The sequence below is a fragment of the Myotis daubentonii genome, chromosome 1 (genome assembly GCF_963259705.1).
Source record: "Myotis daubentonii chromosome 1, mMyoDau2.1, whole genome shotgun sequence".
Taxonomy (NCBI): domain Eukaryota; kingdom Metazoa; phylum Chordata; class Mammalia; order Chiroptera; family Vespertilionidae; genus Myotis; species Myotis daubentonii.
The window spans coordinates 105,238,034-105,253,431 of record NC_081840.1 but is presented as its reverse complement, the minus strand read 5'-3'; the positions used below and the strand labels follow the sequence as shown (position 1 = coordinate 105,253,431).

Here is a 15,398-nt window from a genome sequence, read left to right as displayed (position 1 = left end):
GAGGTAAAAGACCTCTACTCAGAAAACTACAGGACGTTGAAAAAAGACATAGAGGAAGACATAAACAGATGGAAGAACATACCGTGTTCATGGATTGGTAGAATCAACATCATTAAAATGTCCATACTACCCAAAGCAATCTATAAATTCAACGCACTTCCCATTAAAATACCAACAGCATACTTCAGAGATCTAGAACGAACTTTCCAAAAATTCATCTGGAATAAAAGAAGACCCCGAATAGCTGCAGCAATCCTGAAAAAGAACAAAGTAGGTGGGATCTCAATACCAGATATCAAGATGTATTACAAAGCCACTGTTCTCAAAACTGCCTGGTACTGGCACAAGAATAGGCATACAGATCAATGGAATAGAATAGAGAGCCCAGAAATCGGCCCGAACCAATATGCTCAATTAATATTTGACAAAGGAGGCAAGAACATACAATGGAGCCAAGATAGTCTCTTCAATAAATGGTGTTGGGAAAATTGGACAGATATATGCAAGAAAATGAAACTAGACCACCAACTTACACCATATACAAAAATAAACTCAAAATGGATAAAGGACTTAAATGTACGACAGGATACCATAAAAATTCTAGAAGACTCCAAAGGCAAGAAAATTTCAGACATATGCCGAAGCAATTTCTTCACTGATACAGCTCCTAGGGCACTTGAAACTAAAGAAAAAATGAACAAATGGGACTACATCAAAATAAAAAGCTTCTGCACAGCAAAAGAAACCATCAACAAAACAATGAGAAAACCCACTGTGTGGGAAAACATATTTGCCAATGACATATCTGATAAGGGCCTAATCTCCAAAATTTATAGGGAACTCATACAACTTAACAAAAGGAAGATAAACAATCCAATCAAAAAATGGGCAAAGGACCTAAATAGACACCTTTCAAAAGAGGACATTCAGAAAGCCAAGAGACATATGAAAACATGCTCAAAGTCACTAATCATCCGAGAGATGCAAATCAAAACAGCAATGAGGTACCATCTCACACCTGTCAGACTGGCTATCATCAACAAATCAACAAACGACAAGTGCTGGAGAGGTTGTGGAGAAAAAGGAACACTTGTGCACTGCTGGTGGGAATGCAGACTGGTGCAGCCACTATGGAAGACAGTATGGAGTTTCCTTAAAAAACTGAAAATGGAACTCCCATTTGACCCTGTGATCCCACTTCTAGGAATATATCCCAAGAAACCAGAAACACCAATCAGAAAGGATATATGCACCCCTATGTTCATAGCAGCACAATTCACCATAGCTAAGATCTGGAAACAGCCTAAGTGCCCATCAGTAGATGAATGGATTAGAAAACTGTGGTACATCTACACGATGGAATACTATGCTGCTCTAAAAAGGAAGGAACTCTTACCATTTGCAACGTCATGGATGGAACTGGAGAGCATTATGCTAAGTGAAATAAGCCAGTCAATAAAGGAAAAATACCACATGATCTCACTCATTCATGGACAATAGAGACCATTATAAACTTTTGAACAATAATAGATACAGAGGCAGAGCTGCCTCAAACAGATTGTCAAACTGTAGCGGGAAGGCCGGGGTGGGTTGGGGGGCAGGAGGTAGGGGGGTAAGAGATCAACTAAAGGACTTGTATGCATGCATATAAGCATAACCAATGGACATAAGACACTGGGTGATAGGGGAGGCTAGGGGACTGTCTAGGGCGGGGGGATAAAATGGATACATATGTAATACCCTTTGTAATACTTTAAGCAATAAAAAAAAAAGATTTTAAATCCTATTTAATAAAAGAGTAATATGCAAATTGATCATCACTCCAACACAGAAGATGGCCATTCCCATGTGGCCAAAGATGGCCACCACAAGATGGCCGGCAGGGGAGGGCAGTTGTGAACGATCAGGCCTGCAGGAGAGGGCAGTTGGGAGGAACCAGGCCTGAAAGGGAGGGCAGTTGGGGGCGACCAGCCCTGCAGGGGAGGGCAGTTGGGGGGGACCCGGGCCTGTAGGGAAGGGCAGTTGGGGGCAACCATACCTGCAGGGGAAAGCAGTTGGGGGCAACCAGGCTGGCAAGGGAGGGCAGTTAGGCAGGGAAGTGGTTAGGGAAAATTGGGCAGGCAGGTGAGAGGTTGGGAGCCAGCAATCCTGGATTGTAAGATTGGTGGGATTGGGCCTAAATGGGCAGTAGGACATCCCTCGAGGGGTCCCAGATTGGAGAGGGTGCAGGTTGGGCTGAGGGACACCCCCCCACCCCCGCACGAATTTTGTGCACCAGGCCTCTAGTACAATAATATTACCAAAATTGTCCCCTCAGGAATTCGACTGACTGGGAGTTTGACTGCTCACTATGATGTGCGCTGACCACCAGGGGCTGGGGCAGAATGAAGGAAGGCCCTGGCCAGTAGCCAGCAGCTGGGGAAGGAAGGCTCAGATTAACCCTGATCACCAGCCAGGCCTAGGAACCCTACCCTTGCACCAATTTCATGCACTGACCTCTAGTATTCTATAAATGTCAATTAAATCCATTTGATCCAGTGTGTCCTTTAGAGTCTCTCTTTCCTTGTTAAGTTTTTGTCTGGAAGATCTATCTAGTGAAGTCAGCTGGGTGTTAAAGTCTCCTCATATGACTGTATTGTTGTCAATCTCTCCATTAAAGTCCTCTAGAACTTTTTTTTATATATTTAGGTGCTCCCATATTTGGAGCATATATGTTTACCAGGGTTACAGCCTTTTGTTGGATTCATCTTTTAGTATTATGTAGGGACCTTTGTTGTCTCTTGTGATGGCCTTCATTTTAAAGTCTATTTTGTCTGATATGAGTATTGCTACTCCAGTACTTTTTCTTTTCCATTTGCATGAAAAAAAATTTTCCATCCCTTCACTCTCATCCTCTGTGTGTCTTTTGTTTTGAGGTGATTCCATTATAGACAGCATATAATGGGGTCACATTTTCGTATTCTTTCAGTTTCCTTACGCCTTTTGATTGGAGCATTTAATCTATGTACATTTAGAGTTATTATTGCTAGGTACTTATTTATTGCTATTTTAATTATGTATGGCTAGGTTTCTCTCTCTGTTGTTTCTTCTCATTACAGCAATGCCTTTAGCATTTTTTATAATGCTGGCTTGGTGGTGATGTACTTTAGTCTTTTTTTTTTTTTTTTTTTGGTCTGGGAAGTTGTTTATTTGACTGTCTATTTTGAATGATAGCCTTTAGCCTTGCTGGATAACAGTAATCTTGGTCTCAGATCCTTGCTTTTCATTACCTTGAGTACTTCATGCTATTCCCTTCTGGTCTGTAAGTTTCTGATGAGGAATCAGGAGTCAGCCTTATCGGAACTCCTTTGTAGGTACCAGTTTACTTTTCTCTTGCTGCCTTTAAGATTCTCTCTTTGTCTTTAATTTTTGGCATTTTAATTATGATGTGTCTGGGCATGGGCTTGTTTGGGCTCTTCTTGCTTGGGGTTCTTTATGGCTCCTGAACTTGTGTAATTTTCCTTTACCAGGTTAGGAAAGTTTTCTGCCATTAGTTCTTCAAACATATTCTCTATTACTTTCTCCCTTTCTGCCTCTTCTGGCACACCTGCTATTCTAATATTGTTACGTTTCACACTGTCTCACAGCTCCCTTAAACTGTCCTCATGTTTTTTGTTTCTTCTTTTTGATTCTCTTATTGAGTGATATTTTTAACTCTGTCTTCTAATTCACTGATCTGAACCTCAGCTTCCCCTAATCTGCTGTGTATTCCTTCCAATGTGTTCTTTATTTGTGTTATGTCCTTCTTTATCTCAGACTGATCTTTTTTCGTAGTTACTATATCTTTTTTCATGCTGTTGAGCATCTTTACCATCATTACTCTGAACTCTGTAATGATGGTAAATTGAAGAGACTATCTTTGATAAATTTCTTATTTCTGGTTCATTTATGTCATTTATAGAATTCTCTAGTTCTTTCATTTGGGGGTTGTTTCTTTTTTTCATCATTTTGGCTGTCTGTTTGGGTTTGTTACTATGTATTAGGTAGATTCTCTACTCCTCTCAATCTCTAGTGCAGGACAGTGTTAAAGGCTGCTTCTGACTAATTAGATCAGGCAAATACTCAAAGCCTCCAGAGACTGGGGGAGCAGTGGAGAGGAGAAGACTCATGTACCGTTGAGAGGCAGTGAGTGCCTAGCCGCACTAACCTTGTACTTCGTAATCTAGGCCCTTACAGCTCCAGACCTGATGAGGTCCTAAAGTCTTGGCTTCAGAGATCCCCAGACTGATGATCTGAGATTTGAACCTCCAAACCTGCCCTGCCCCTGTTATCTCCCCTGGACACTCTTCCACCCTCTGTCCTTGGATTTGAGAGGAATCTAAACTCGTGCCATGTTCCTGGTTAACCCATTTTTGAAGGGAGGCGGTGGTGGTGACAGCGGGAGAGGCGGGGGCCTGGGGAATGTGCTTGGAGGCCTGATAAGCAGAGGTGGAAGCGGTGGTGATGGAGGCAGAGTCAGCGATGGGGGTGGCGGAACTGCCATGCGCATCCTAGGTGGGGTCATTAGCACCATTATTAGTGAGGCAGCTGTGCAGTATAACCCAGAGCCCCTGCCCCCATGCACCCATTACTCCAACATTGAGGCCAATGAGAGTGAGGAGGTCTGACAGTTCTGGAGACTATTTGCCAGCTGGCTGGAGATGACATGGAAGTCAGTGCAACAGAACTCATGAACATTCTCAACAAAGTGGTGACCCGACACCCTGATCTGAAGACTGATGGTTTTGGCATTGACACACGTTGCTGCCCAGTGGCCTTGGTGGATAGTAATACAACAGGCAAGCTGGGTTTCTAGGAATTCAAGTATTTGTGGAACAGCATCAAAAAGTGGCAGGCCATATACAAACAGTTTGATGTTGACCATTCAGGAACCACTGGCAGCAGTGAACTTCTGGGGGCCTTTGAGACAGCAGGGTTCCATCTAAATAAGCATCTTTACACCACAATCATCTGAAGCTGCTCAGATGAGGGAGGGAACATTGTTGTATTGTACCCCGCGAATCACAGAAGGACGCCTCAAGAAGTTGAATTAAAGAGTCACATTTATTGCAATCCGGGACTATGAGGGGCCATTCCCCAAATCTCATAGTAACAAGATGGTTGCAGCTCCAAGATTATATAGGCAAAAAAGTCACAAAGGTATTGATTACATCCCAGGGTTTGGAATGAGGAACCTGGTTCGCAAAAAAAGCAGTTTACAGAAACAGAATTAAGCATGTTAATTATAGTTTTGGGTCTTGGGGTCAAACACATTATCTAGAGCCCTGGAGTCTGGAATGAGGAACCTAGTTTGCAAAAAGCAGTTTACAGAAGCAGGAACAGCATGTTATCTAAATTACAGTTTTGGGTCTAGAGCCCTTGGGTAACCTGGGTTAAACTTAGGCATGTTATCTAAATTACAGTTTTGGGTCTAGAGCCCTCTGACCTTGGGATAACTGTGCTGTCCTTCCCAGGTAAAAGAAAATGTGCTTTCTAAGACCAGTATGACCACTACAAATTGGATTTCACATTACAATCAATAGGATATTTAATCGAATGGGATGATTTATATAATTCAGAAAATCAAAATAACCTGTATATTGTTAAACAAAGAAAATAGGTACATAAGACAAACAGCAGGGTTAAAGGTAAACTATAGTTTCTACCTGAGATAATTGCTACCATACTTTAACATGAATTTTGACAACTTCATCAGCTGCCTGGTCAGGCTGATGCCATGTTCCGTGCTTTCAAATCTCTTGATAAAGATAACACTGGACAAATTCAGGTGAACATCCAGGAGTGGCTGCAGCTGAAAGGGCGAGGGCTACACCCTCAATCTTGCCCCAGGGCGAGGGCTACACCTTCCATCTTGCCCCAGGGCGAGGGCTATGCCCTCCATCTTGCCCCAGGGCAAGGGCTACGCCCTGCATCTTACCCCGGATCCTCCATTTTTGGGCAGCAGCCATTAGCCATGTGCTCAGCAAGGAGCTTCTTCCCAGAAGCCAAAGCCTCTGATAGCCACACGTAGGATTTCTTTAAACTAACCAATGATAATCAAGGGAAGTGCATGCCATAGATACGACCACATCCTGTGTAACAAGACACCGACTTGTGCCCGGCCAATCGGCAGGGCCCACAGTCCTCTCTCCTCCCCTTACTCCAACCCCCTTATAAAACCCTTCTCCACACAGAGCTCACTCTCTCTCTCTTCCTCCTGCCGCTGCGTCATGAGTGTGGTGGACAGGGAGCTCAAGCTAGCTCAAATAAAGACTCTTTGCTTTTGCATCGGACTCGGCTGGCTCCCTGGTGGTCTTTTGGGGATCCTGAAATCTGGGCATAACACAGCTAATTATGCATTCCTGAGTGGGAACCCCAGACCTCTCCCCTCATCACCTCACATTAGGAGTCACCTTGCACATTTTGGTCTTTCCCAGGGCTGATCCTGTTTGCAGTCATGTCTTTGTGGGTCCTGCTGACCCACCAGCTTTTCCATTTTCCCAGCTGTTGGCAACTAGCTTTTCAGACAACAGCTAGGCTCAACATGTCCCAACATGCCATGCCCCAAGAGGCTCTAAGACACTAACATACCCTGCCCCATGGATCACTCCACCTTCAGCACACCCACCCCACAACCCTTCTCATACATCTGTGCCAAGTTGTGTTGCTTCCACACCCCAAAGGTCCTTCTCTAAGTTCTGGTAGAAATCACGCTAGACCCTATGCACCCAGGCACACCTGTTCAGTTAACCACCCAGGCATCTGAACTCCAGGTCATAATAGACCCATATATGCCCCAGTGCCTTGTATTCTGCTCCCAGCCTGCTAGGCTCTGGAGGAAATAAATGCATCTCAGTAGCTGCTCTGAGAAAAAAAAAGCCTCCAGAGACCACCTCTGCCTACAGACTGATAGGATCCCTACTTGAGTTGTCCCCCAGGCAATCGTCCTCAGGTGTGGTGAAAGGTTTCTTCAACAGGGTGGGGCAATTTCTTCTGCCTGGAAGCTAATTGTTATTTTTAATCTTTTAAATGGCCTCAGGGCAAGGTATTTTCAATAGGGTGTGTCAACTGTCTTCCCTGCAGGTGAGGCAAATGTCTATGTGGGAAATATGACCTCTGTAGCATGAGGAATGACTCAGCCAAAAAACTTAGGGTGTCTGCCTTCTGAGCTCTATCCTCTGAGTCCCCAGTCCTGGCTTCTGCTCTCACAGCTCCAGTCCATTTCACCCTCCCTCTGCCAGAGCACAAGGTGGGTGGCTAAACAGGGAATTTTGTGCATTGGCCCTTTAAAAGGTGCCTGAATTTTCAGCTGTTACTCCCTGGTAGACAGCACCCTGCTGCTTTTCACTGCCAGATGTTATGTGGGTACCCTTTTCAGTTCGGTGCTCTCTGCTGGGGGTCCCAGTTTGGAGATGAGATCTCATAGTTGTCAGTGACAACCCCCCACAGCTGAGATATCACTCTGAGACTTCAGTTGCTGTCTGTGGGCACCCGGCCAACCCTTTTGCACCTCCACCCCTCCTACCAGTCTCTATGTGGTCTCCACTTTCGGTCCTGGAGTATCAGGGTTCTCTCCTGCATGTTTTCCGTTGATTATTCAGAAAGTTTTTCTGTATTTTAGTTGTAATTCCAGTTTGTTCCTGGGAGCATGTCCATGCAGCATCCACTTACTCTGTTGGCATTTTTTATCTCTCTATTAATTTTAGAGAGAGTGGAAGAGAGAGGGAAAGACAGAGAGAAACACTGATGTAAGAGAAACACATTGATTGGTTGCTTCCTGCATCTGCCCTGACCAATGCCCAGGCCAGGAGGAGCCTGTAACTGAGGTACATGCCCTTGACCAGAATCAAACCCGGGACCCTTTGGTTTGCAGGCCAAAGGCTCTATCTACTGAGCCAAACTGGCCAGGGCAATTTGGCAATTCTTTTTTTTAAAATATATTTTATTGATTTTTACAGAGAGGAAGGAAGAGGGATAGTTAGAAACATCGATGATAGATGTTTCTATCATCTGCCTCCTGCACACTCCCCACTGGGGATGTGCCCGCAACCAAGGTGCATGCCCTTGACTGGAATTGAACCTAGGACCCTTGAGTCCGCAGGCCAATGCTCCATCCACTGAGCCAAACCAGCTAGAGCAATTTGGAAATTCTTAATGACTGAGTCATGGCAATATGCTTGTTTGCATGAATTCAATAAGATCAGTTTTCAATTGTGGTTTTATTACCCAAGACTTTGACTGGAAAGTCATGTCTGAGAGAGACGTGCTTGAACTCTGGATGTCAACAGAAAGCTTTAAGAAATTAAGACTGATCCTGATGCTAATAAGACTCCCTTGGTGAAATACTGGTACCTTGCTTGATTATTGGGTTCATGGCATTCTTTCCAGGTAAGGAACGAAGGTTGCTTTCCTGAGAGATGGCCAGAAAAAAACTTCAAGACATTTTGGGAACCTCAAAAACTTGAGGAATACAACTAAGCCTATAGGACTTACAAGCAAACCTGATGGCAACTAGGTGGCTCAGCTTCTTTACCCTCAGGGGCTAATTAAAGCTCAATTATGACATTCCAGAAAAGCAGGTTTTTATTTTTTTAAATTTTTTTAATATATACTTATTGGTTTCAGAGAGGAAGGGAGAGGGAGAATGAGATAGAAACATCAATGATGAGAGAGAATCATTGATTAGCTACCTCTTGCATGCCCCCCACTGGGGCTCAACCCACAACCCACATATGTGGCCTTGACTGGAATCGAACTTGGGACCCTTCAGTCCACAGGTTGACACTCTATCCACTGAGCCAAACCAGCAGGTTTTTAAAAGTCTATGTGGCCCTAGCCAGTTTTGCTCAGTGGATAGAACATAGGTCTGGAGAATGAGGGGTCCTGGGTTCTATTCTAGTCAAGGGCATGTACCTCTGTTGCAGGCTCCTCCCCAGTCTGGTTCCTGGTCAGGGCATGTGCAGGAGGCAAGCAAGCGATATGTCTCTCTCACATCAATGTTTCTCTCTCTCTCCCTCCCACTCTCTATAAAAATCAATGGAAAAATATCCTTGGGTGAGGATTTAAAATAAATGAATGAATGAATTAATTAAAAGCATATATGATCAATTGCTATTCTTATAGTGTTTATGCAAATAACCAGGCCAAATTGAAACTAGACAATGTAGTAAATAAATTGGTCTGAATGTGGCTCTTTAATAAAAATGAGGGTGAGGAGAAACCAAGATAGCGACATAGGTAAACACCTGAAATTTCTGCCTCGCACAACCACTTCAAAAATACAACTAAAAGACAAAACATCATCCAGAACCACAGGAAGGCTGGCTGAGTGGAAATTCTACAACTAGAAGGAAAGAGAAAAGCACACTGAGACTCAGAGGAGCTGCGGAAGTAAAGCACAGAGGTACAGCGGCTTGAGCGCGCGCAGCAAGGGCTGGCAACTGAGGACCAGGTTGTCTTTTTGAATCGGGAGGGAGTCACAAGCCCCGACTGCTTTGAACTCCAGTTCCGGGAAGTCTCTGGGGACCCAGGACTCATACTGGGAGAAACTGGACTATCTGGCAGCGGGCAGAACTTGGGACTTGAGGGCAGCTTTCCCTCAGAGGTGCTTGCAGCGATTACTGGGACACTGAGACTCAGGGCCCCTTAGGGCAGGGCTGAGGACCAGCCATAGCTGCTTGCTCCACCCTGTTGATTCCCTGAGACCCTGCCCCACCCAGGCTGTGGCAGAGGCTTTTGCATATGAATGCCCTGGCCCTTTGCAACCTGAAAATTACCTAACTGCAGCTGGGCCAGACAGACCCAGAACTTCCAAGAGAAGGCCCAAGGCGCCACAGCAGCTTGCATTGCTTCACAGCTGGGCCTCATCTGGGCACCTCCAAACCCCCAAAAAGGAAGGGGAATCTGCAGATCTCTTGGTACCTCCTGCTGGGTAGCTTCAGGCCGAGGCTAAATTAGCACCTCCTTAGATCCAAGAGCTAGTGTACCCACTGGTCAGAGTGGGACCATCCAGACTACAACTCCTCAGATCCATAAGGGACACACTCAGGGGGCAGACTCAGTGAGCACCAAAGCCCCACCAAAGCAAGTCTTGCCCCAGAAGGGTGTCTCCAGCACAGAAATTCTCCCACTGTAGACACAGCTGATTCTCACAGCCAATTGGCCTGGAGGTCAATTCCTCCCAGTGATACCTACAACAGTCAAGGCTTTACTACAACAAGACTGTGCACAAAGCCCACAAAGGGGTGCACCAAGAGTGTCCACCTCAGGTAATTGGGGAGGCTGAGCCACTGGGCCCTATAGGACACCTAGCACACAAAGCCACTCTATCAACACAGGGAAGCATAAAAACTGAGGAGACAAAGAAACAGACCACAAATGACAGAAATGGAGGAATGCAAAGGACTGAATATAGAGTTCAAAACCACACTTATAACGTCTTTCAAGAATTTTCTGGAAACCGCTGATAAATTTAGTGAGACCCTGGAGGATATGTAAAAAGACTAGCTAGAAATTAAGCAAACACTGACTGAAATAAAGAATAATATACAGAGATCCAACAGCAGACAAGAGGATCCCAAGAATCAAGTCAAAGATTTGAAATAAAAAGAAACAAAAAATACCCAACCGGAAAAGCAAAAAGAAAAAAGAATCCAAAAATGTGAAGATAGTGTAAGGAGCCTCTGGGACAACTTCAAGCATACCAACATCCGAATTATAGGGGTGCCAGAAGAAGAGAGAGGGCAAGATATTGAAAACCTATTTGAAGAAATAATGACAGAAAATTTCCCCTACCTGGAAGTTGTGTGAAAGAAGAGCAAGTGGTTGGCTAATTTGCAGAGTTCCCTGTGTTCCTGAGTAGGAATGAACATAGAAGTGAGGAGGAGGGGAGGGTATATTTTTTTAATTTTTTTTATTGTTTAAAGTATTACCACAAGAACAACAGGGTCACAGGCATGTGTGCACAACTCCTGGCCAACTTCAGCTGCCTAGGAGAGCAGTTGAAGAGCGAGGCAAAACACATCAGAGTAATTTATATTGATGCATGAAAACCTTAAAAAAAAAAGAAAGCTGTTGACTAAATAAAGACATGAAAATTAAAAAAAAAGAAAAAAGAAAATTTCCCCTACCTGGTGAAAGAAATAGACTTACAGGTCCAGGAAGTGCAGAGAACCCTAAACAAAAGGAATCCAAAGAAGGCCACACCAAGACACATCATAATTAAAATGCCAAGAGCAAAAGACAAAGAGAGAATCTTAAAAGCAGCAAGAGAAAAAATGTCAGTTATCTACCAGGGAGTACCCATACGACTGTCAGCTGATTTCTCAACAGAAACTATGCAGGCCAGAAGGGAGTGGCAAGAAATATTCAAAGTGATGAATACCAAGAACCTACAACCAAGATTACTTCACCCAGCAAAGCTATCATTCAGAATTGAAGGTCAGATAAAGAGCTTCACAGATAAGGAAAAGCTAAAGGAGTTCATCACCACCAAACCAGCATTATATGAAATGCTGAAAGGTATCCTTTAAGAAGAGGAAGAAGAAGAAAAAGGTAAAGATAAAAATTATGAACAGCAAATACATATCTATCAACAAGTGTATCTAAAAATCAAGTGAATAAAAAATCTGATGAACAGAGTAAACTGGTAAATATAATAGATCCTGGGTCATGAAAAGGGAGTGGACTGACAATTCTTGGGGGGAAAGGGGTGTGGGGGTGCAGGAAGAGACTGCACAAAAATCGTGCACCTATGGATGAGGACAGTGGGAGTGGTAAGGGCAGAGGGTGGGGTGGGAACTGGGTGGAGGAGCGCTATGGGGGGTAAAAAGAGGAACAACTGTAATAATCTGAACAATAAAGATTTAATTAAAAAAAAATAACATCCATCCATGAAAGTGCATATGTCATAAATGTACAGTCAAGCAATTTTCACAAACTGGACCCACTCCTCTAACCAGCACTCAGATAAGAAAAAAGTCATTACCAGCAACTACAGAAGTGTTTCCTCTTGTCCCTTTATAGGCATTAACTACTCTCCACCCTGAAGGCAGCAGGAAGACCTATGCCATGGTGCCTGGCCACTCACCCAGTCATTCTCTGGCCTCAGAACTGGTGGAGTCCAACAATGGACACGAGGAGATCATTAGGTGTATTTGAAGGGGAGGTCTGGTTGACAAGATGATCCATGAGAAGAATATTAACCAGCTGAAGAGTGAGGTCCAGTACATCCAGGAGGCCAGAAACTGTCTGCAGAAGCTGTGGGAGGATATAAGAAGCAAGCTTGATAGAGATCCAGGAGAGTCTCACCATTGACAGGAGATACAGGTGGTGCTAGAGAGGCCAAATGGTTTTAGTCAAAGTCCCACGACGCTGTATAGCAGCCCACCTGAGGTGGACACCTATATGAATGAAGATGTTGAGAGCTTGAGGAAGACCGTGCGGGACTTGCTGGCCAAGCTGCAGGAGGCTGAGCAGCAGCACCAGGCAGACCGTGTGGCTTTTGAGGTCACACTCAGCCGATACCAGAGAAAAGCTGAGCAGAGTCACGTGGCCCTGCAGAGAGCAGAGGACAGAGCAGAGCAGAAAGAGGTGGAAATCAGAGAGCTGCAGAGGCGCTTGCTCGGGATGGAGACGGAGCATCAGGCCTTACTGGAGAAGGTCAGGAAAGGGGAGGCGGCCCTGGAAGAACTTCGGAGCAAGAATGCTGACTGCCAAGCAGAACAGGAAAAGGCTGCTAACCTGGAAACGGAAGTGGCTGGGTTGCGGGAGAAGATCCACCACTTGGATGACATGCTGAAAAGCCAGCAGCGGAAGGTCCGGCAAATGATAGAGCAGCTCCAGTATTCCAAAGCTGTGATCCAGTCAAAGGACACAAGCATCCACGAGCTCAAGGAGAAGATGGCCTACCTGGAAGCGGAGAATTTAGAGATGCACGACCGGATGGAACACCTGGTAGAGAAGCTGGTCAGTCACGCCAACTTCAGCACCCAGACCTGGGCCAAGACTGAGAATCTGGGCAGCGTTAGGATAGCCAAGCCCATGCCTCTCATCCGAGTGGAAACATGAGCTGAGGAGGAGGAGGATGCTGTTGCTGCTGCCTCTCCCTGTGGAGGAATTCTGTCACCACCCCTGTTGGCGGTTAGCACTGACTTTGACTTCCTGACTGGTCGTTGGCTGCCCTCAGGGCTTGGGGCTGTGCCCTGAGTCTGAGCTCCTGTCCTCGGTTTGCTGGGTGGATAGAGGATGCTGCTGGCAGGAGCCAGGGTGGCACCCTTATCCCTGTAGTTACTGTTTTTCTCTTAGCAGAGCCTCCCTTCTGTTGTAGACTGGGGTTCAGCTGCCCCGGGCCCTCAGCTAGTCGGGAGAAGTGAAGAGATGACAAGATTTGCCTCAGCTCTAGAAGATGGAGACACAGATGTTGGACAGTGTCCCGGGGAACCAAGTTCCTCACAAAACACAGTGCAGTTCTTAGCAACAAACTGTTTTTTTACCGGTTCCACCCTCCGCTCATGCTGACCCGGGTCTCCTTCAGCTTTGACTGGCCAGCCTGTCTTTCTGGGGAGAAGGGGATGTACACTCAGGGTGTAGCTTTGAGCAGAAGGATTGTGTAGGGCCACAGACAGTTACGTGTGACTTTTCTGCTTTGAAGACTCCCAAAATCTCTTAGGGATTCCCCTAAGATGTGGTACAAGGTACACTTCAGTCATCTTGACTGACTTAGAGCTTAAAATCTATTTTCACTGGGTTATTGTCAATCTCAGCGAGACTCTCATTGTATTTATTTTGCTAAGTTATTGGTGTTTTTGCTTATATCTCACAACTGATTCAGTAACTGAGTTCTATAGCCTTCTCTTGTGATGTTTGGATTGGCTCGACGCTGAAAAAAGTGTTCCCACTGGACTTCATCTCAGAACGACATTGTTATAAATCTTTCTCTTTCTTCTACCGTCTTCTTACCCCTTCTTCCCCAACACCTGATCTCTGCCTCAGGAAGGCAAGTATATCTGCCCTGAGACATCAGGTCTGGATGTATATTTGGGGGAAGAGGGTGATCAGGACTCTTGGGGAGGAATTGAATTCTTCTCCAAACCCCTCTACACCCCTCTGTTTCATGTGTGTCTGTTGTCCTCCTGGCTCTGAACGACTCTGCCACTGTAGTGTTTTGTTTAGGGCTCCTCCTGTAGCATCAAGAGGGAGAAAAGCATCAGTGGCACTATAGGGCACAGAAAAATAAAACACAAATGTAGATGAAGTCTTTAGGTTTTATTTGGTTCAAGACCAGAAGCCTAAGTCTGGGTGTTTCTGTGTGTCATTCTGGCTTTGTCTATATTGGTGTTCTGGTTTCTTCGTGCAGTTTCTTCATTGGTAAAACCAAGGGTTTATCCCTGGTTCAGTGGATTGAGTGTCATCCCATGCACCAAGGGGTTGCTGCTTTGATTCCCGGTCAGGGATTATGCCCGAGTGGTGGGCTCGATCCCCAGTGCTTCTGTAGCATCAATATTTCTATCATCTCTCCCTCTCCCTTCCTCTTTCTCTAAAAAAATCAATAAAAACATATTTTAAAATAAATAAATCATTCAAACCAGGGGTTCAGACTGGTTGATTTCCATGAGCCTTTCTGGTTCTTATCTTTTTTCCTGTGCTATCTTCTTTGTATGGTGAGTTTAATAAATTATATTCATGTGTCAAAAAAAAGGATTAATTTTTCCCCATCTGACACTGGCCTCCCATTTAAATTGATTCAACGACGGTTTCCCGTGATGCCAGCATTTGTGATGACTATTAATAAATCACAAGGACAAACTCTAGATAGAGTAGGCATGTTCCTACCTGAACCCGTTTTTGCACATGATCAGTTATATATTGCTTTCTCTCGAGTTTGAAGAGCATGTGATGCTACAGTTAAAGTTCTAAGTCCTTCATCACAAGGGAAATTAGTCAAGCACTCTGAAAGTGTTTTCACTCTTAATGTGGTGTACAGGGAGATATTAGAATAAGTTTAATCGCTTTATCAGTCATTGTTTGCATCACTGTTGTTTTTATATCATGTTTTTGTTGTCTTCATATCATGTTTCTGTCATTTTTATATCATGCCTCTGTTGTTGTTATATCCTTTTGTTACTGTTTATTAATAAATTTATATATGATTTTCATATACATTTTACTAATTTCCTTTCATCTCTCACACTTCTATTATAAAGGGCAAATAGCAATATTAAAATATCTCTGCTAATTAATTCCCTTTTAAAAAAATATATTTTATTGATTTTTTACAGAGAGGAAGGGAGAGGGATAGAGAGTTAGAAACATCGATGAAAGAGAAACATCAATCAGCTGCCTCCTGCACACTCCCCACTGGTGATGTGCCCACAACGAAG

General features: G+C 44.5%; 1 protein-coding gene and 1 pseudogene across 1 annotated transcript; both read left to right on the top strand.

The window, feature by feature from the left end:
- Nucleotides 1-4,370: 4,370 nt before the first annotated feature.
- LOC132231274 (calpain small subunit 1-like) lies at nt 4,371-6,555 on the top strand (annotated as a pseudogene).
- A 4,418-nt stretch (nt 6,556-10,973) lies between these two features.
- On the top strand, nt 10,974-13,261 carry LOC132231221 (tuftelin-like). Its single transcript, XM_059690021.1, is given in 2 exon segments — nt 10,974-11,045; nt 12,043-13,261. Coding segments are annotated over 2 exon segments (1,116 nt in total). The 3' UTR covers nt 13,087-13,261.
- Nucleotides 13,262-15,398: the final 2,137 nt, after the last annotated feature.